Source organism: Lepus europaeus, chromosome 10 (assembly GCF_033115175.1).
Source record: "Lepus europaeus isolate LE1 chromosome 10, mLepTim1.pri, whole genome shotgun sequence".
Lineage (NCBI taxonomy): Eukaryota > Metazoa > Chordata > Mammalia > Lagomorpha > Leporidae > Lepus > Lepus europaeus.
This window is the reverse complement of record NC_084836.1, coordinates 42,534,076-42,555,991: the sequence shown is the minus strand read 5'-3', so window position 1 is coordinate 42,555,991 and position 21,916 is coordinate 42,534,076. Positions and strand designations below refer to the sequence as shown.

The 21,916-nt window shown below is 38.2% G+C and overlaps 1 protein-coding gene across 3 annotated transcripts in view; it reads left to right on the top strand.

Annotated features, from left to right (window-relative positions):
* The window catches only part of NAV3 (neuron navigator 3), a 1,248,892-nt gene that overhangs the window by 1,207,353 nt on the left and 19,623 nt on the right, over positions 1-21,916 (top strand). For all 3 annotated transcript variants that reach the window (XM_062203163.1, XM_062203166.1, XM_062203165.1), the window contains 9 exons: positions 2,369-2,490; positions 3,414-3,434; positions 4,119-4,291; positions 5,839-5,992; positions 7,171-7,345; positions 12,376-12,473; positions 15,747-15,842; positions 16,102-16,270; positions 17,389-17,624. In XM_062203163.1, the coding sequence (XP_062059147.1) occupies positions 2,369-2,490; positions 3,414-3,434; positions 4,119-4,291; positions 5,839-5,992; positions 7,171-7,345; positions 12,376-12,473; positions 15,747-15,842; positions 16,102-16,270; positions 17,389-17,624 (1,244 nt within the window). The remainder of the gene's footprint in view (positions 1-2,368; positions 2,491-3,413; positions 3,435-4,118; positions 4,292-5,838; positions 5,993-7,170; positions 7,346-12,375; positions 12,474-15,746; positions 15,843-16,101; positions 16,271-17,388; positions 17,625-21,916) is intronic.

The window sequence follows — 21,916 nt, the reverse complement described above, 5'->3', positions numbered from 1 at the left end:
ATATTTATTAGCAAATAATAACCACCTATAATGAAATATTTATTCATTATAAACATATCAAAGCACCTGCTGTGTACTTGGCACTCTATTAGATGTTGAAATACAAAAATAAAAAATGACTCTGTCCTCATATGGCTCACATCCACCACAGTGAAAGGGAAGTTTTATACACACACGCGCACACATAGATACACACAAAGCAGTTGTACAAATGTAATTGTTATAAAGCTGAAAATTGAAGGTAATGGAAAACTTTACTTTTCATGAGTATAACAAATGTACTGTTGATTTTTAAGTCACTGCCTCTGGGTGAACAAGGGATTTTTTCTTAAGATATAGCAAGTATAAGTAAACAGCCTATGTATTATATTGTTGTCAAGACTAAATGTTTATTAGGAATAATAGTAGGCAAACATAGTTGTATTGAATGAATAATTAGAATGCATTTATTCAACAACTACATATTGATTGCCTTCCACAGCTCATGCTCTATACAAGGTCATGGATATATAATGATAAAGAAAGTAAACATAGCCTTTATTCTATTGAACTTTTGGTCTTGTGGAAGAGCAAAAATAAAAGATTGTATCTGATCATTGGTGTAGCAGATTGTGCTTATCAAAAAGGCTGTAAATTTTAAGAGGGGCAAAAATAGATGCTACACAGAGGGGAGGTACAGGGATCCCTACTAGTATTTGCATACTCAGAAAAGGCTTTTCCAAGGTAGCAGTATCTGAGAGGACATTCCAGGAATACTTACCAATTCATATTGCAAATATTGAGGGAGGAGGAGTTCAGAAAAGCCTTGAGCAGAAAAGATTAGTATCTTTATGGGAGTGATACAAGGAAGATAATTAAAAGGGGAAATAAGAAGAATACAACTTATAGAACTAATTAAAAGTATTGAGTGATTTTAGAGCATGTTTAATAGCTGAAATTTCTTCTCTTTTTGTTAAAATGAGGACTCATTGAAAAGTCTTAAGTAAAAGAGTGATGGGGAAGGGGAAGTTTTACTTTTATAGTTTCTCTAGCTATTGTTTATAGAATGGTTTGAAAGTCAATCCATTGGGCCGTGGCTCAACAGGCTAATCCTCTGTCTTGAGGCACCAGCACATCGGGTTCTAGTCCCGGTTGAGGCACCGGATTCTGTCCCGGTTGCTCCTCTTCCAGGCCAGCTCTCTGCTGTGGCCAGGGAGTACAGTGGAGGATGGCCCAAGTGCTAGGGCCCTGCACCCCATGGGAGACCAAGAGAAGCACCTGGCTCCTGCCTTCAGATCAGCGCGGTGTGCTGGCTGCAGCGCGCCGGCCTCGGTGGCCATTGGAGGGTGAACCAACGGCAAAGGAAGACCTTTCTCTCTGTCTCTCTCTCACTGTCCACTCTGCCTGTCAAAAAAAAAAAAAAAGAAAAAAGAAAGAAAGAAAGAAATGCAATCCATTGAATAGCTCTTCCTGCTGTAGAGCAGGTATGTAGGTATGTGATTTTGGTAGCCTAAATTGGACAGTGAGTGATTGTGCAGAGGGTGGGAAGTGGAAAATGAATGAGTAAACGAACAAATGAAGGAAATTTCTACTTCTACTTATTTTTCAGTGATGTGTTCAAGTGCAAACTACTTTTCATCATTAAACTCATTTTAGTGGTGTGGTTTAAGAATAAAATTAGGTACTCCAGAGGCATCCCAGGCATGTAGTAAAAGCAGGCTTTATTATTGCTTGCTGTTACTGGCGTCACTTTTAACTATGCTAAGTCATAGACAGGTTCTTTGTTTAATTCGTAAAGCGGGTTCACATAGACTGTCTTGAGGAGCTTTCCCCATTGACTCTTTGACCGTGGCCAAGTTCCTTCACTTCCTTGCGCTTCAGCCTCCTCATCCGTGACATGCTCTGCTTGCGTGGCTTCCAGTTTATCTGGGATCTAAGATGGCATCTTTGTACAAAATGGAAAGTTAATACATTTAGCTGTGGTAACTTTATTCAAAGCACAAATTTTAAAAAGACACAAATGTGTTTCCATTTACTCCATGTAATTAATCATTTGGAATAAATCATTTTGAAAGTACTGCTTGATCTAGGTATTAAGTAGAAATCACCAGCATAGCATTTCATTTTTGGATGAAACTCAGAACTCATTAAACCACCAGTGCTTGTGACTTATATGAGATTCTCATTGAATCTTAATGCAGATAACTAAGCTAACGAAAGCAAATACAATTGTACTTTATTAAATTGATAAAACCAAAACTGCATTGAGATGATCTGTACAAAGCTTTGTTAGACTTCGAGAACTTTCCCTGAGAAAGCCCAAAAGATGACAGGCTCAGATTGAGGTGGCACGACCAGACCAGATGTGATACTCTCTGTCTTTTGCTAGACCTCCGCATCCGAAGACAGCACTCCTCCGAAAGTGTGTCTAGCATTAACAGTGCCACGAGCCATTCCAGCATTGGCAGTGGTAATGACGCTGACTCCAAGAAAAAGAAAAAGAAAAACTGGGTAAGCTGTCATCGCATCTCATTCAGCAGCTTATTACTGGAAAATGAATTAGGCTTTTTCCTTCGAGGCTTTAGAGAGTTTAGACGAGAACTACAGCACTTTACAAAGACACCCGTTGAAATGATTGGCAGCTCAGATGGGGCACTTACCGTGGCGACATGGGGCTGCGGAGCACACAGTTTGGAGTTGGAATTAAACATGGGTTTGAGTCCCCATTGCATCTTGGGCAGATTACTTCATCTCTGGAGGGGACTGAAGTTTCTGATCTGAAAAAATATAATAACTAATAACAACTTTATAGAGTTTTAGTAACTCAAAATAAGGTAACATCTGTAAGTAAATGGGATGGATTGGGGGGTTATCGTAGGAGTGGAGACAATGAAGAAAAAGATTATGATTATGGGGATGATGGAGGTGGTGGTGGACTGTAGTGTTGGAGGAAAAGAACTGGAGTTGACACAGTGAAAGAAGTGACCTTGAAAGCGTCCCCCTCACTGCCAGAACCATAAGGTTTCACTCAAAACAAGTCAATTGCATTAGTGTGTGCTTGCTTTTTTGTAAACTAAGGGAAGGTAGCAGAAATATAGAAATGTCCTTTAACAGAACTGTGCCTCAGTTTGCTAGAAATGTAACTGATCATATTAAGCAATTGCTTAAAAAACTGAGAGGGTTATAGTGTCATTGCAAAAAGTTTAAAAACGATGAATTAAAAGACATAATACATGAAATGAAGGTAGATTTTACTACAACTCAATGCAATATTAAACAGAATTGTCAGAGGATTTTACTGGCATGCTTTCTATAAATAATGAAAAAATATCTTTTTTGTTTTAAAAAAATGTTTATGCAGGTAATATTTTAAAAAACTGATCAACCTTCATTCCCTTGATTTGTAATTCCACACTCTTTCATGTTTCTGCAAGGTGAACTCTAGAGGAAGTGAGGTGAATATAAACTGGACAATTTGGCATGCATCTATTTAAAAAAAAAAAACCCTATCTTGGCATGAATGCTATTCATTTTGGCAGTAGGCTTTTATACCTTTTAAAAACAGATTACCTTGTATGTCTTTTCTTTGTGTCTTTTCATTTTAATCTCAAATTTTAAAGAGAAGTAAAACCACTTTCTGAATAGAGCTGTAGGGGACACCAATTCTGGTTTTGAATAGTCTGGGAATTGAAAATTTGAATAGAAAATCACAATTAATGAAGTGTTAGGTGAATTTGATTTCATTTTGCTTTTTAAGTTTGTACTGTCAGCAGGATATGACTTGATTGTAGCGCTAAAGTGGCCATTTAAAACAAATTGCCTTGAAGAGAGAGGCATTGGGAATGGAGATCCCTTCAAGGTACTTAGTTTTAAATGAGTGCTCTGACAGCCGTGCCCTTGACCTTGCACTTTTTCAAAGCCTTCCTATGTTTGCGCTGTGCTGGATTAATACAAGAATAAAATGAAAACACAAAACACGGTATCATTTACTTTAGAGATACCGTGCTGCAACTGTTAATACTCTGCTTATACCTACTGACCCCAGGCAGCGGCTAGGATGGCACCTGCAAACTAACGCCCCACAGTAGAAGCTCTCCAAGTGCCCACAGACAAGATGGTAATTTCTGTCCTCCTTTCAGCTGAGAAGCTCTTTCAAACAAGCCTTTGGGAAGAAGAAGTCCACCAAGCCTCCTTCCTCCCATTCGGACATCGAGGAGCTTACTGATTCGTCTCTCCCGGCTTCCCCCAAGTTGCCCCATAATGCTGGCGACTGTGGTTCTGCAGCCATGAAGCCCTCGCAGTCGGCCTCAGCGTAAGTCACTCCCGTGGCAGGATGCTGAGAAACCGCTTCAGGCCAAGCCTATGTCTGTGTCCTAAATGCAGCCAGTGTTCTTTCAAACGGCAACACCTTATCTATGCTGATCATTTGCAGATTTTTCTGAGAATGCGGGACAGTGTGCATTTCCCTGTTGTTTTTTATAGATCAGAATTTGAGTGTGTCATGATCTCTCTCTTTCTCCACTTTTCTGAATCATTATTCTCACTTCTTTTCACTTGCATTTGTCCTTGTGTCTGTCTAACTGTACATCCATGCAGGTCACCCCTTGCCTGGCCACCAAAGAAACGGCAAAATGGCCCTGTGATCTACAAGCATAGATCCCGGTAAAACGGAGTGTGGTGCATGAGAACTGCGACGATCCAAGTTCTAACCTAAGCAGTGTTCCTTTTTCTAAAGTCACGTGCATGCATTTCAACCATAAATACCTACTCTTTATTTCTGCATTTCAACTAAAATTTGCTTTCCTGAAAGCAGTCTGCATTCAGTTTTTCTAGTAGGGCATGTTTCTAGTAGCCCCCGTCTTTATAACACAAGAGAGTAGACGGCATTTAGAATTTAGCAACGTGTCTGATAAGATGATTCTCTTTGTTTCATATACTGTGTAGCTTGGATATCCATATATGTTCATGATGCTCCCTGGCATGGAACAGTCATATAGGGCAGGGCCGCTTTGTGTATGCAGTTTCATCACATACAGAATTATAGAAGGATGAATGTACCATGTCATTTTGTGACCAACAACCTAGTTCTCAGATTATGAATGGAGAAGATATTTGTTAATATAAAACAAATTCTTTTGACAGATTGTTTTACCTAGCTGTCCACAAAACAACAAAACAAAATATTAAAGATGTGATGAATATGACCTTCAGACAGCCCCAGCTTGCCTGCTACTCTGTTGAAACCTGTGATTTAGCTTCATTAGCTGTGATCTCCTAAATCAGCTGAGCCTAACAGGAAGATTATATAATACACATCCATTATTTAAATGTCCAAAACAAATCTCTCTAATTTATTTTTCACATTATTTATATTGGATTTTCATGGTAACTGGAAGACATTGTTGAGGCAAATAAGGTAATTTTTTGTAGTGTTTTACGAGACAAAAAAAAATCAACATTTTAAGGACATAATCACTTTGCTTTTAAGGAGGAATATTTCCCATGTTGCAAATGGGGATTTAAGTCCCTTGAGGAATGAATGAATACAATGATGTAAAGTAAATATCCACAACCATGGAACTTTGAGGATCATTTTATACCTACTAATAAGAGATTCTTTGGAAATTTTAGAAAATAGGAAGAAATTATTTTTTTGAAGCATAGCTACTTTCAGTTTTGAGCTTGCAGATGTGTTACTGTTTGCAAAACTCCTTATCCTTTCTCTAGGTTTCCCCAGCAGCACATGATTTCCATACCTGCTGGCTAATTTTGCAGTTCAGCCTCTACAGAAGGCTTGCTTTTCCTAATCCGCTGCCTTCCGCAGCAGCCCACCGATTCTCGGTTTGCTTCCTTCCTCAGGATCTGTGAATGCACAGAGGCTGAGGCAGAGATAATTCTGCAGCTGAAGAGCGAGCTCAGAGAAAAGGAATTAAAACTAACGGATATTCGGCTGGAGGCCCTCAGCTCTGCGCATCATCTGGATCAGATCCGCGAAGCCATGAACCGGATGCAGGTCAGCACTGACGCACCTCCTCGGAGGCAAATGCATACGGATGCTGCTTCTTCCCTTCTCCTGGTTATGACAGAGTAGATGCCACTTTGGTGCCCACTGTGGAAATGTACTCTATTTTTTCACTCTTTACAACTAATTTCCTAATACCGAATGGAGAATTGTTCTGTATGTAGGCTGGAACAGGCAGTGCCAGCTGACCAGCTGTCCCCAGACACCATCAGAGACACTTGTAGGAGCCCTGGATTCAGGCGGAGAGGAAAGTCTTTAAAGACTGCTATAATTCTTGAGTATTCACTTTGCCATGGTGTACCTTAAAATTGGCCCCTTTTTCCTGTCCCTTTGAAGTCCTATATTCAAAGACCTTCACCTCTTTTCAATTGAAAAACAAGTGTTGAGGAAACTACAGAAATTCAACAGGAGCTCTCTGACTGTGGAAGGAAAAGCGATTTAGAATGCCATCTGTAAAGTGAAGGTTTTGTATTTTTTGGAAGCATCTACAGGCTAAATTCGGAGCCAGTCTGTGTTCACACCAAGTTTCCACTTTATTACTGTAAACCAGTAATCACTTGGTCCCACAGATGACTGAAATAAGAAAAGCCCATTGCTGAGTGGATTCAGCTGCCCTGTATGTATCTCCCCAAAGGCTTTTTGCTATTTTTATGAGCTTAGGGCCCTGTTTTGAAGGCGAAAAACTTTTTCAGATATTAGCTGGGATTCTCGAGTAATTTTAAATCACCCTATTTATATTATTTTTATTTTATGCTTTTTCAATTCTTAGTGAATTCACAGTATTATAAGTGGCATTAGTTGTCTGAGATTTAAACATCCCTTTTAAAATGAAAACTCTGTGAACTATTAAGTTATATTATCCTGCTCAAAAATATGATATATTCAAAAATAATTCCAAGAAGTGTCTAATGGGTGGTGTGCCAGTATTTGTTTATACAGTAATATATGAGTGTGGGTGTTAGTGTGGGTGTGTGTGTGTGCATATATGAATGAGAGAGAAAAGGTTAGCATTCCGTCTTTGGGAGGAATCTGTAATCAGCTAAATTGGTTTATACAGCATATTCGTACTGCTTGATTTCAGACACAAACTTAACTCTAATAAAAACCTTCGTGCTGTTTGCCCAGTGAAACTCACGAAATGTTTCCCACGCTTTCTGGCTTCGTAACAGAATGAAATTGAAATACTGAAGGCTGAAAACGACCGGCTGAAGGCAGAGACGGGTAACACAGCTAAGCACGCTCGGCCGCCATCGGAATCGTCAAGCAGTACCTCCTCCTCCTCCTCCCGGCAGTCGCTGGGGCTCTCTCTGAACAACCTGAACATCACGGAGTCTGTGACCTCAGGTGACCTAGTGTGCATGCCTGCCTAAATCACAGCAGGCCTGGGACTTAACAGGGGTCAGGGAGAGTCATGACTGTGGAGTATTGTGCATCTTCTTAAAAACGGGTGTTGGTGGGAGCAGACCTTTAGTGCGGTGGTTAAGGTGCCCAGCTGACACACTGGAGTGCTTGGTTTGATACCCAGTTCTGACTCCTGGCTTCAGTTTCCTGCTCATACAGACTGGGGAGGCAGTCGTGATGGCTCAAGTAATTGAATCCCACTTCCTCTCAACCCTCCACATGGAAGTCCTGGATTGTATTCATTTCAGCTCCTGCCTAGCCCTGGCTATTATAGGCTTTTAGGGAGTGAAGCATCAGATAAGAATTCTATCTCTTGCTTGCTATCTGTCTCCCTGCCTCTCAATTAAATTAATAAAGATTTTTTTTTTTTTAAAGAAAAGATAGAGCTAAGCTGTGATGGAGTTTTTTTTTTTTTTTTGACAGGCACAGTGGATAGTGAGAGAGACAGAGAGACAGGTCTTCCTTTTTGCCGTTGGTTCACCCTCCAATGGCTGCTGCAGCTGGCACACCGTGCTGATCCGAAGCCAGGAGCCAGGTGCTTCCCCTGGTCTCCCATGCGGGTACAGGGCCCAAGGACTTGGGCCATCCTCCACTGCCTTCCTGGGCCATAGCAGAGAGCTGGCCTGGAAGAGGGGCAACCGGGATAGAATCCGGCGCCCCAACCGGGACTAGAACCCGGTGTGCTGGCGCCACAAGGCGGAGGATTAGCCTGTTAAGCCATGGAGCCAGACAATGGAGTTCTTAAAATAAGTGCATATAGGTTATTATTTCATATAAAGGTTTTTAAAGAACATACACATAAAAAGGTATTTTCTGAGAAATAGTCCTATCTTTATCTTTTAAATTATTCTATTTTTGCAATTTTAAATTAATGTTCTTTGAAAGACTGGACCTTAAAGATACAGTTTTCACATATTTTAAAATATTACTCTTTCTCTCTGTCTCTCCCTCTCTCTGTAACTTTACCTGTTAAATAAATAAAATCTTTTTAAAAATATAACTTGTGATTAGGCAATATGAGAACTTTCTCTATGATTATTTATAAGATGAAGAAAACGCATATTGTCAGTGATGATTATTAGAGTTTATGAATATAACACTGATAGCCTCAGGCAATTGTACAGTATTATAAGTGTACACAGCTGATTTACAACTGTGTTATGATCTATTCTTAAATTCACTACATGATGGAGGCCGGTGCTGCGGCTCACTAGGCTAATCCTCTGCCTGTGGCACTGGCACACCGGGTTCTAGTCCCGGTCAGGGCGCAGATTCTGTCCCGGTTGCCCCTCTTCCAGGCCAGCTCTCTGCTGTGGCCCGGGAGTGCAGTGGAGGATGGCCCAAGTGCTTGGGCCCTGCACTCGCATGGGAGACCAGGAGAAGCATCTGGCTCCTGGCTTTGGATCAGTGCAGTGCCCCGGCCACAGTGTGCCAGCCGCGGCGGCCATTGTGTGGTGAACCAACAGAAAAAGGAAGACCTTTCTCTCTGTCTTTCTCTCTCTCACTGTCTACTCTGCCTGTCAAAAAAAAAAAAAAAGAATTCACTACATGATCCTGCATGATGCTGCCTCTAGAGAACATCATGCTACTGCATCACCCAGTCTGCAGATCCATTCAATTTTCAATGATTAAAAAGAACACACTGAATTCTGTTATTGTCTTCAGCAATACTAATGATGGAACAAGGGTCCAGATTTGATTAGATTGCAAGTGGAATCATATGACATAATGTCATCTTGCCATCTGATGAACTGTCCAATTACAAAGTGTAACTGCTTCTATGGCAATGATTGACTTGATGAGTATAGGGTTTAGTTTAGATGTATAGGCAGGGAACAGTGGTAACTGCAAAACTCAGCCACCAGATGACGCTTGGAAACCAAAATTATACATGTTCCAAGGGTAACCACAGATTCCATTGTAGAACTGAAGCCCTTCACTGCTTCACTGCCTGACTTAAATCATAGAAAATATATAAGGAGAATGCGGGCTGGGGGGACAGGTTACATAGAGTGCTGATGCTGTTTAGATTTGTTATAAATCATATCTCTTTATAAAACAAAAACTTTTTAAAATTCTATTAGGACTGCACTTCATAATGTAAATAAAACGAATGGCCCAAATATATATGTGCCTTCATTGAATATCTAAAAGTCAAGTACGAACTCCTGTAATTCAGGAAAACAATATTTATAAAAATTTGGGACCATAACTTACTTCCCACAAGCAGAACCAGAGGATTTTACAGTTTTTTCCCAGAATTGTTTCTTCAGATGATTGTTTGATTGGTGTGAACAGGAAAGACCCAGAGTGAGTCGTGCTGTGACAATTCCACTTTCAGTAAAAGGAGTTTGAAAAAATTCTCAGAGAAAAGGAATAATGTTTATAACAGCAAAACTTACTAAACACAGGATTAAGTGCCTTAAAAATTATCTCTAGTGTTCTCAATAGCCCTACAAGTTAGGTTCTGTTTAAGCTGCATTTTACAGAGGAAACCGACTCAAGAAAGTGACTCTGGTTATTTCTTCATGACCATGCAAGTAGTACATGGCAGAGCAATTGTTAAACCCAGGCCTGGATGAATCGGGTGCCTAGCATTTTAACCATTCTATTAGTTTTGCTTTAAGTAGTCACATATATAAAAACTGGAGACAGTCATTCACTCCTTTATTGCTCAGTATTTACCCCCACACCTATCAGTAGTAAGTTCATTTTATACATGCATTTTGAGTGTTAGTATAACACAAAATGCATAGGTGCCGACAAATTTAAACAGAGGAGTAGGTATTTAGCATGGTGGTAAAGAAGCCATTTGGGATGCCCGCAACCTCTATCAGAGTGCCTGCGTTCCAGTCCCAGCTCTACTCCCAGTTCTGGCTTCTTGCTAATACCCATGCTGTGATGGCAGCAGATGTTGGCTCAAGTCCTTAGGTCCGTGCTACCCATAGGGATTCAGTTTTTCAGCCGAGCTTCAAGCATTTGAGGTTCCAAGTACATTTAGCTGTTAAGAGCATTTGGGAATGAACCAGCAAGTAGAAGATTCTCTCTTTCTCTCTCTGTCTCTCTCTCTCTCCCTCCATTCCTCCCTCTCCTTCTCCCTCTCTTTCTCTCTCTTCCCTCACACCTTCTCAAATAAAATATAAAATAGTATCTTTCTAGAAAATCTGAGCATATTTGTGGATTCATGGGATTAAATGCCTTTGCATGGACTACTAGTGGGTAGGTGATGTGACCTTAACCAACTTAAACATCAGTCCATGCCACTCCCTCCCCTCCCGTTAGTCTCTATGTTCCCCTACCACACCCAACTCTTAAATGAAGCTGTTTTGCACTTGTTCTTGTTTATGGAACCTCTTTCTCTGGCTCACTTACCTAGCACCTTGCAAACTTCTGGTCTTATCTCCTAATACCACTGCTTTTAGGAAACCTTCCAGTATTATCTATTCAAAGTAATTTCCCTTCAGTCACTCTCTGCTTTACTGTCCTGTTTATTTCTAGCTCAGCATATAACACATTCTGAAATTACCTTGTTGAGAATATGTCTTCCAAAAGGGCAGAGTGGACTCACTTGACTTCTCATCTTGATGTTCATTGCCAATGACCAAAATGGTTTTTGATATCTTTTGTGCTTAATAAGTATTTGTTGGCTATTTCAAAACATTTGTGAATAACTGGTTGAGTGCTAAAGAGGTAATTTGGACACAGACTACAAGAATTGAGATGTGAGCAGCCAATTGTAAGCCACTCTAAACTTCTGAGAAAAGGAACAAGAGGATTAAATGGCAGTTAAGTCAAAGAAAGAGGTTTGAGTGATATCGATGAAAAAGGTGAAAATGTGATAGACTGTGAGGATGTTGTAGAAAAATAATTAAATTCCTGCACAAGAGATTGTTTTGATAACAAAATTTCTAGGGAAATTTGCATGTTCTCCAATCTCTAAAAGTTGTCTTAATTCTCTTAAAATGTGTTCTTCACTCCATTCTTTGCAAACAACAGTTTAACAAGATGGCTCCTGAAAATAGAGTAGTCATAAAATCATCAAGATGAAGAATACATAAGTTTGTAAGGAAGGAATTAAAAGTACATTTTAAGACAGCCACAGCCCTGGTCTTTATGAATTTACAGTCAGAGCAGTTAGCCCTCTTGCCACCAGGCACTTGTGTTTTCTGGTACATAACTGAGTTTCCTTTACACAGGGATCACTGTCTTTATATTCAGCTTGTGTCATTGTCAAAGAAAAGCATTTATTTTGACTTTGACTTAATAATTCTCCAAATTGAATATTAATCTATAATATATTTTAAAAATTAAGCTCTAATCACATTTCAAGGCTGATATTTTTAAAGGTGAACTGGCTTTACCTTGATTCTATAATTCAGCTTTTCACTAGAAATACTATTTTGATTTTAAAGCTATTAGCATAAAAGATACCAAAGAGAAATAATCAATATACTTCTATAGGAAAGTATAAAGGCATAATTGAAATTCAGTAAACTTAATTATCATAGATATAAGTAAAGATATAATACAGATATAAATGTGCTAAATGTAGTTGTGGTTGACAGTCAATCTCAGTACTTCTGCAGCATTAATTACATTGGAACTGAGCTTGTATATTTTAGATTGGATAGAAAAATAATATTGCTTTTCAGTTTGCATGATTATGTCGATGAGCAAATGTTCCTCAAGTGTTATTTAGACTTTTGTGTAATAGAAAATGAAACTCCTTATTTCCTCCTCTAAAGTCAATGGCCCAGTGCTTGGATGAAGACCTCTGGAGTGGAAATAACTTTTTCCATTGAAACTTTAGCCCAACCAAAGTACATAATCTTAAAAGATGAGATAGATATTTTTTTCAAACCAGTGAAGCCAGAATAGGAAGCATCTCCTACCGAAAAATATAAAACTATGAGGGGAAAACAGTGACAGTGAGCTAAGTGGCTCTGTTGTGTGTTTCTTTTTAAACTTCATAGATATTTTGCTAGATGATGCTGGTGATGCAACTGGACACAAAGATGGCCGCAGTGTGAAAATTATCGTCTCCATAAGCAAGGGCTATGGTCGAGCAAAGGTGTGTCTTTAATTTCAGTTGTTCTCTAACTAAAGAATGAAAATTAGTATGAGTGAAATGTATTTTATATTTATTTTTAAAGTGTTCATTAATATAAAGAGAACAGATTTCATGTATTTCATAGGTACAGTTCTGAGATGATAACCACACTTCCCTCCCTCCTGCATCCCCTCCCACAATTCCCCTCCTTCCCGCCTTTCCTTTTTCTTTAATTTTTGCAAAGACATGATTTAAACCCCCTCTGTAATCCCAGGCTTAATTTACCACTAACCACAATATTCAACAAGAAAAAGGGAAGACCACAGTTCCACAGAAGTATGAACAGGGCTAAAAACAACAGCCATATCACAAGATGTCTGTTTCATCCCTATATATTGTTTGTATTCTATATTAATTGCCACATATCAGAGAAAACATGCTATTTGTCATTTTGTATTTTATGTTTGAGTGTTTGTTCCTGTGAATATACTATCAGAGGTGTTTCCTTTGGCTGGAGTTTAATATGTTATAGAAGCATGTAAGTTAGGAATCATAAAGAAATAGTATTAGGAGAATGTGCTTAGTAGCTGAAATGTCAGTAAGATTGCCCACAGCCCATATTGGAGAATATGGGTTCAGTATCTGGCTCTGGCTCTGGCTCCTGACTCTGGCTTGCTGCTAATACAGACCCTGGGAGGCAGTGGTGATGGCTGGCTTGGGTAATTAGGTTCCTGCCACTCACATGGGAGACCTGGATTAAGTTCCCAGTGCCTGGCTTCAGCCCAGCCCCATCGCATCCCAGCTGTTGAAAGAATCTGGAGAGTGAAAAAGAAAATAGGAGTATTTTCTCTGTCCACCTCTCTTTCTCTGCCTCTCAGATAAATAAAACTAAAAATATATATATAATTTAAAAAGAAATGACATCATCATACATGTAAAACTATCTCTCATGTACCACACATTCATTTCCCTAAAAAGAATTTATTAGGTACTTACATTTCTGAAACTTTAAAAAAATTGCTTTTACATAAATGTATTATCTAACATGCTCTTTCAGTGTCATCTATAGAATGTAATGATTATGCTGCAACATCACTAGAAATGTCAGTGTAGTCTTTGTACAAAGAGAAGACTGTGCTAAGTTAATATTCCAGATTTGGACAGACATTCTCCTGAATTCAGTAGGACAAATCCCATCAGTGCTACTTATCTGTATCATTTTTCAGTAATCCTAAATGGATCAAGCAAACATTTCAACCTTTAGAATTAAATATTGCTTTCACATTGGCATTTATTTATACTCTTGTACCTTCTAAAAATTTTTTTAAATGGAAAGAAAGAAGAGCAGAGGAGAGAAGATAGGAGAGGGGAGAGGAGGTGATGGACAAAGGGGAAGGAAGAGAAGGGAAGGGAAGGGATGAGGAGGGAAGGGAAAGGAAGGGTTGGGTGTTTAGCTGAGTAGCCAAGAATACAAATGTTTAAGTAACCAAAATTTTTCTGTCAAACAAACAAAAATCCTTTGGAATTTTAAAATGCTTGAAGAAGTATGTTTGAAAAGTGAGATAGTGCTTTTGAATTGTACAGTGAACAAATGTTCCAAGGAGTGCAGTGACATAACAGTTCTGCATGGGCTGCAGATGTGTGCCTGGTTTTCCCTAGTGGGTCTTTCTGTGAGAGGCTTTGAGTCTCAGTGAAACCTAAATGAACTCTAACTCTGAAGCAGCTGCTTATAAAACAGTACAGATGTATCCATTTTGATTAGCTTCTGACACATTGGAAAACAAGGTCTCCTTTTTGGAATAATTTTGAAAACAATGCCTTTGAACATTTTTTCTAATAAAATTTTCAAGGAAGTGGTTGTTCTCATCTTCTTGGGTTGTCACAAAAAATATGGGAGATAGTGGCTTACATAACAGAAATTTGTTGTCTCGTAATTCTTGGCAAATCCAAGACCAAGTGCTGGCCAATTTGGTGTCTGGAGGGGACTGTCACCTTGGATTGCAGATGGTGAACTTCTCCATCTGTCATGGCTAACCTTTACCCAGAGTGGACCGGGAGGGAGGCAGAGAGGCCTCTCCCTGGGCACTAATCTCATCACAGAGGCCCCACCCTCGTGATCTACTCTAACCCAAATCACCTCCCAAAGGCCCCATATTCAAGTATCTTTGTATCACTGGTAAGGATTTCAACACAGGAATTTTGAGGACCACAAACACTGAGCCCTTCATGGTAGCAAAAAGAAAAATCAGAACTGTTCAGTTGGGAGATTCTCAGCATTTTCTAAACAAGGCTTCTGACTCAGATAATTCAGTAATGGTGGTAATCTCTTACCCTTGTAGTGTTAAATACTACATTTGAAAAAACTGAGACCCTGAGTCATTGAGTGATTTATCTAAGGGCACATTTCTTAATTAGGTGACAGGGACCCTGTGTTGTAGAATCCCTGCGTTCTCAGAGATTATTCAACTGCCCCTCCAGATCAGACTTGGTAACTAAAACCAAGATTATAATATTGTTTCATAACCACTATTTCATTTAGCCATTTCCAGTCGTCATAAAAGAGGCTCCAGTAGGGCAATAAATCACAAATTGTTTACTTTTCTAAAATAAGGAATTCCTCAAATTCACATCCTATGAAAAAATGAGATAACTTTAGGGCCATTATTTGTATTACCAGAGTATTTTTTGCTGGATAGATGAATCCTGTTGGCTCATTGAATTTTCTGATTGAAAATGGAACCTATTTTTTTTTGTAAATGTGCAAATATCATTCTGCCATCAATGAGATATTTCTTAAAGATGGATTGGAATTTATATTAAAATTAATAAATAAAAAATCTTTCAAAGGTAAAATCACAAAATATTAAGACCAAGTCCTAAGATTGGATGCTACAGTTGCATTCTGCCCCTCTCACCATTACCCTCCTACTGAGCAGCTTCTCATTAACAATAGACTCACTGCACTGAATTCTAAGATTGTTCTCTCTGATATCCTTCCATTTTATCTTCTGCTGAATAGATTATGAATCCATGTTCCTCGACACACCACTGTATCCAATCTCTTGCTTTCTTTTTGTTGCTATTGCTCTATTGCTATTAATTCCTTTTTTTTTTTTTGGTTGGTTAGTTTGCCATAGTGTTCTATTTTATATACCCCACTATAGCACCCATAGGCTTAATAAAGATGGTAGTCTCCATCACCAACTACTTTAATACATTTGACTAGAAGAAAATGTAGTCATAAAATAAGATGCACAGTAGTATTTTATTTTACTTTCTTTTTTTCTTATTTAGGATCAGAAATCTCAGGCATATTTGATAGGGTCCATTGGAGTTAGTGGAAAAACCAAGTGGGATGTCCTAGATGGTGTAATTAGACGACTCTTTAAGGTAAGTTGTATAAGATACACTGATGTCAATTTTCAAATATATTTCTTTCTAGATACTTTAACAATATAGGCATATCTGTTTTTCTGCTCCTCCATTTCAAATAGAGAAAGCTTTTTCTCCTTATACTGCTTGATATTAAATTTCTTAAATTTCCTGTGTCTAAAAGTCTTGACAAGTAGTTTTATATCCCTGTGGGTCTTGTACTTGTTGTAGATGAGTTGAACCTCTGTTTTTGACTATGTTCTGTGTACCATTTTAGGAATACGTGTTCCGAATTGACACATCTAGCAGCCTTGGCCTGAGTTCTGACTGCATTGCTAGCTACTGTATAGGAGACTTAATCAGATCCCATAACCTGGAAGTGCCTGAACTGCTGCCTTGTGGATACCTTGTTGGAGATAATAATATCATCACTGTGAACCTGAAAGGTAAGAATAAAAACAGAAAGGAAAGCACAATTTTTTTTACCAAGTTTTCTTTTCCTTCCCTTTTTTCTTGATTTCAATTTCCCTTCAGATTTTCATATTTGTAACTTGTATTCATCACTCTGATAGTTTTGGTGTGGCATGACCATGTTTATTTTTAAAACACTAAATTCTAAGGAAATTAATTTTTTGAGTTATGCAATATGAAACTTAGAATAACATTATGAAGATTTACCCAGATTAACTTAAAGGAATGTATTCTGTAGGATTTCAGATATCTAGATCTTCTCCATTATTGTCTTTTATTGCAGGTGGATTCTAAAATTTATTGTGTATTCCAAAGTAATACATTCATTGCTATATCCATTGTTTAATATTATGTGTACTCATTAAATATTTACTGCAATGGAGAATAAAATGGAAAATCTGAGATGAGAAATTATTTTTTTTATTTTGAATAATGAGATTAAGTACATAAACTTGTCTCCATAATTCCTTGTTTGTATATGTTAACAGGTCAGAATACATCTATATATGCTATGATTTCGTAGGAGAATTTGTCAATATTATACTTTATAATTAACGTAATTGAGTTAATAAAAGGAGCTACTCTTGCTTCCCTTCTAAATAGTTCCTGACCAAACCTCATGATTTGTATTCTTCAAAAGCTAAAGTGGTTTGTACATCTGGGATAGGTCATGAGACACAGAAGAAAAACGAGAAAGGGAAACAAATAAGACAAAGAACAAATAATATATTTGTGTATATGTACAGAAATTCATCACATTAATTATTAACATATAAACTGCCTTCAAGGGGAAGGAAGATTTTATGATAAAATTTATATTGCTTCCGTCTGTCTCTGGAAACATAAGTGGAAAATATGATGTAGACAGTGGAGGGGAGCCTGAATAAAAGGAAACAGCTTGCTTCATTTGGACATTCACTCCATCATATTGCTGATCGATGCTATTGTGAAAATGGCCATGTTTGTGGGATAGGAATGTCTAGGAAGTTTCTGCATTCTTGTGGATAACAAAGCTCTGTTTTTGATTGGCATCATAGTTTTCTACCTTCTGAAGAATAACAAGGCATGCTGTTCCTTTTGTTTCTTCCTTCAGGTGTAGAAGAAAACAGTTTGGACAGTTTTGTTTTTGATACACTGATTCCTAAGCCAATTACCCAAAGGTATTTTAACTTGTTGATGGAGCATCACAGAATTATACTCTCAGGACCAAGTGGTACTGGGAAGACCTATTTAGCAAACAAACTTGCTGAATATGTAATAGCAAAATCTGGGAGGAAAAAAACAGAGGATGCAATAGCCACTTTTAATGTAGATCACAAGTCAAGTAAGGTAAGTAACAAAATCCTGAGACAACAGCTATTATTCGTCTGTGTCTTAATCAATCAAATTTTGACTTTATGTGAGACTTCTACATTGTACATGGAAAAAATATCCATAGCTTTGACTAAAGCAAAATGTGGTAGCTGAGCAAATTTTATTTCATAAATTTAAACAAAACTGTTATTTTCAGTGACATCCAGTTGTAGGGTGTTCTACAAGGCATTGGAAATATACTGAATACAATGACAGAGCCCCTACTGTGTGGTGTGGTTTAGACATCCACTCAGGAGGTTAGAGTAGAAAGATGTTTGTACACAGTGCTATGGCAGCAATAGGGAAGAATAATTCTACCTGGAGGAATCAAAGATTTATAAAAAGTCAGTACTTGTCTTGGATCTTAATAGATAAGTAGAAATTAACTAGAAAATTGTAGCAATGGGGATTTAAAATGCAACAATCAGAATCTTCCAGGCAGAAATTCTGGAAGTGACAAGTTGCTTGTTTCATATTTCCATAAGATTTCTTTTAGATACCTGAGGAGACAGAACAATGATCCATTTTACTGCCAGCTAAGGACTGATATACAGTAGTATTCAGCCTGAACATTCTCGTTCATTAATGGACATGTGAGGTTGTAAAACCTACATGGGAGCAGGTGTGTGGAACAGCGGCTTAATCACCACATGGGGTGCCCACACTGCATGTTTGAGTGTCTGCTTTGAGTCCCCACTATTCTAGTTCTGATACAACTTCTAGGTAATGTGCATATTGGCAGGCAGCAGGTGATGGCTCATGTAAACGTGTCCCCGCCACTTCTGTGGGTGACCTGCATGGAGTTCCAATCTCCTGATTTTGGCCTTGCCCAGTCAAGGAGTTTGCAGGCATTTAAGATCTGAACCAATGCATGGAAAATCAATCTGTCCCTCTCCCTCTTCCTCTCTCTGCCTTTCAGATAAAATGAATGAATAAATAAGTAAACCTAGCCAGAAATTTCATATAATCTGAGTAAAATAAAGAATCCTAAAAGGGATTATTATATTATATATATATATTATATTATATTATATATATTATATTATATTATTATATTCCAAACACTAAACTGATTTTACCTGTAATTATTTTACCTGTAATTATTTAAGCTGTGAATCAATGGAACTTATAGTTCTCTTTGGAAACTGCAATTAAAGCAAAACTTTAAGGAAATCCTAATGATCCTGAGCCATATAATTATTGAAAATATAACCCAGTTAGATAATATAAACTGACCTGTTATCTCAAAGAACTCAGGTCTGCAAACTTTTGGAAATAGATGTGACTCCCTATAGCAACTCAAATCCACTGGATTCTTTAAATAAACCAGATATATACCTTAGTTGAACAAAAATTTCTTAATAGGTTGCCTTATTAAGGTCTTAACACTGACCAGCTATGGGAGTTAAAGCCAATTACTGAATTTCCTTGTGCCTTTGCTTTTCAATCTGTAAAAAGAGGTAACTTTTAGGGCTGTGGTAAGGACTAAATGAATGAGTTAGGGATGGTGGTTGGGTGATGAGAACAATATAAATAGCAAGCACAGAATGAGGGTTGCCTGTAATTATTAATCATAACCCTTCGCTTCCATTGAAGATTTCTTACACACACCTTTGTTCAAAAAAATTTTATATGTATTCTTCAAAGGGAACAATGATGTACATAAAGAACAAGGGATCTATTAAAATTTAAATAAATTCAGTATTTGAATTCTGAATATTTTCTTGGAATTCAGCCCTGTTAATTATAGCGAATTTTGGGTGAACCACCGCCTTGACATCTCAGATAAAGAGAAACATAGAACCTGAGGTAGTACCTGTGACTCCTCCCCCAGCAGAAATAGGAAGAGCTCAGTAGCTGGCATTAGCTCAAAGTGAATGCCTCCTAAAACTATCACCTCCCAGCTTTTCACAAAAGCCTTTTAGCATATTTTCTTTTCAGCAAGGAAAATGATAAAATTATGAAGTCTTTTAGTCATTTGTAGTGTTTGGTTTTCCCTCAGTGTTGATATGAGGGAACTCTTACAAGTATCTTCTTTTATGAGAAAGAAAGTGGGAAGAGAATAAGAGTAGAATATGAAGAGACAAATGGAAATGAGAGTAAAATAGAAGAGACAAAGACTTTTGATCAAGTTGGAGATCACTTAAAGTCAAGTTTCAAATGAAGTAGATTATCTTTGAGTTTCATGAGGTAGTAGTTTGAACATTAAAATAAAGTATATTATATTTATTATTTGTAAAATATGCTCCCTAAATCCTCTTTTATATATATTCTTTTTTTTTTTTTTTGACAGGCAGAGTGGATAGTGAGAGAGAGAGAGAGAAAGGTCTTCCTTTTTGCCGTTGGTTCACCCTCCAATGGCCACTGCGGCCGGCGCACTGCGCTGATCTGAAGCTTGGAGCCAGGTGCTTCTCCTGGTCTCCCATACGGGTGCAGGGCTCAAGCACTTGGGCCATCCTCCACTGCCTTCCCGGGCCATAGCAGAGAGCTGGCCTGGAAGAGGGGCAACCGGGATAGAATCCGGCGCCCCAACTGGGACTAGAACCCGGTGTGCTGGCGCCGCAAGGTGGAGGATTAGCCTGTTGAGCCATGGCACTGGCCTATATATATTCTTTTTAGTTCAGATGAGGAAAAAAAAACATGTTAGTGCTTGGAGATGTTCATAGAAATGTAACATGAAAGTCTTTTGCAATTTTTCTGAACAAATATTTCCAACACTCCTGTTTTTTCTGCTTTTCCAGGGAAAAATATCTTTTTTGCCATTATTATACCAGTTCAATTTTTGTTATTCGCAATTATTGAAAAAATAATAGTATAGCCAAGATTATTAGAACTAAAGATACTAAAAACAATAATAGGAAGAAATCTATGGACAAACCACATGACATTCATCACCAAGAAAGCATAAAAGACAACCAAAATATATGATTGATTCTTCAAGGTTATGAGATATGAATGAGCTGTCAGTCATGCTGGTGCAAAGTCATTGCCAGAGAATGTGGCAATCTTGGCCATTTCTTGCCAGATTGACAGAGAATTCGTATTGTGCATTTGAGAGATGGCAGTGCAGGTAAATGAAGATGATATGAAAGAAGAGGGGATGACAGACAGATATTGTGTTATTAGGGATTGCTATTAACAGAGAAGACTTACTGAAGTAAAATGTTAGTGAGGCATGAAATCAGAAATCCTTTTCCTGAAAAAACAGAACTGCGTGATTGCTGATGTGTTTATGCTTTGCCGTAGATATCAGTGAAGAGATAAAAGCAAACAGCACGCACTGATTCAAAATCAAACAATAAAACTATCCAATGAAAGAAAAATCTCTTCCTGTTCTCAGTACCTCTGTGTTTTACATTCTGTTCCTCTTCCCACACTTCAAGCCCTCCCTCAAGCTGCCAGCTGGAATATTTTGATTGAGAGCAGGGCACATAAACAATTACACTTTGTGACATTTGATATAGCAGACCCAGAAGGCTGGAGATGGATTTAGTAAAGAGTATGTGGCCAGCTGAAGCCACTTGGAATGTTAGGTGGGAAAAGATCAGAAGACTAGACTTGGCAGACTCATTTTTAGGGTGTCTGGAATCAAAATCAGAAAAGCAATGATCAAGCGTTCTTATGTAACTGTGGTGTTCTGTCTGCATTTTCAAAGTATAGACATGGAGTTTCTCTCATTGTCATTGTCTATATGGAGATATGCTTGATTTCTTCTATCTGACTACATATGAATGTGAAACTCTCCATGCATAGTGATGCCAAGACATTGGTATCTTTTTTTTAAGATTTATTTATTTTATTTGAAAGTCAAGAGTTACACAGAGAGAGGAGCTGCCCCTATCTGAAGCCAGGAGCCTGCAGCTTCTTCCTGGTCTCCCACATGGGTACAGGGGCCCAAGGACCTGGGCCATTTTCTGTTTTCCCAGGCCACAGCAGAGAGCTGGATCAAAAGTGGAGCAGCAGGTCTCAAACCAGCATCCATATGGGATGCTGGCACTGCATGTGGCAGCTTTACTTGCCACGCCACAACACCAGCCCCAGGCATCAATATCTTAATCTAACATTTCCCTCCCATCAAGCTAGAGTGAAGATGATGAACTAATTTCAGGGGGGTATATCAGAAAACTCTTATATGAAAATTCTTTGTGCATGTCTATTTGTATATCTAACTGGTTCATAGCATTCATTAGATTACCAAAAGAGCTACTTCCCCTCTAAAGATGTAAGACTAAATCAGAATCTAATGATGCTGTTTGTTCAAAAATAAT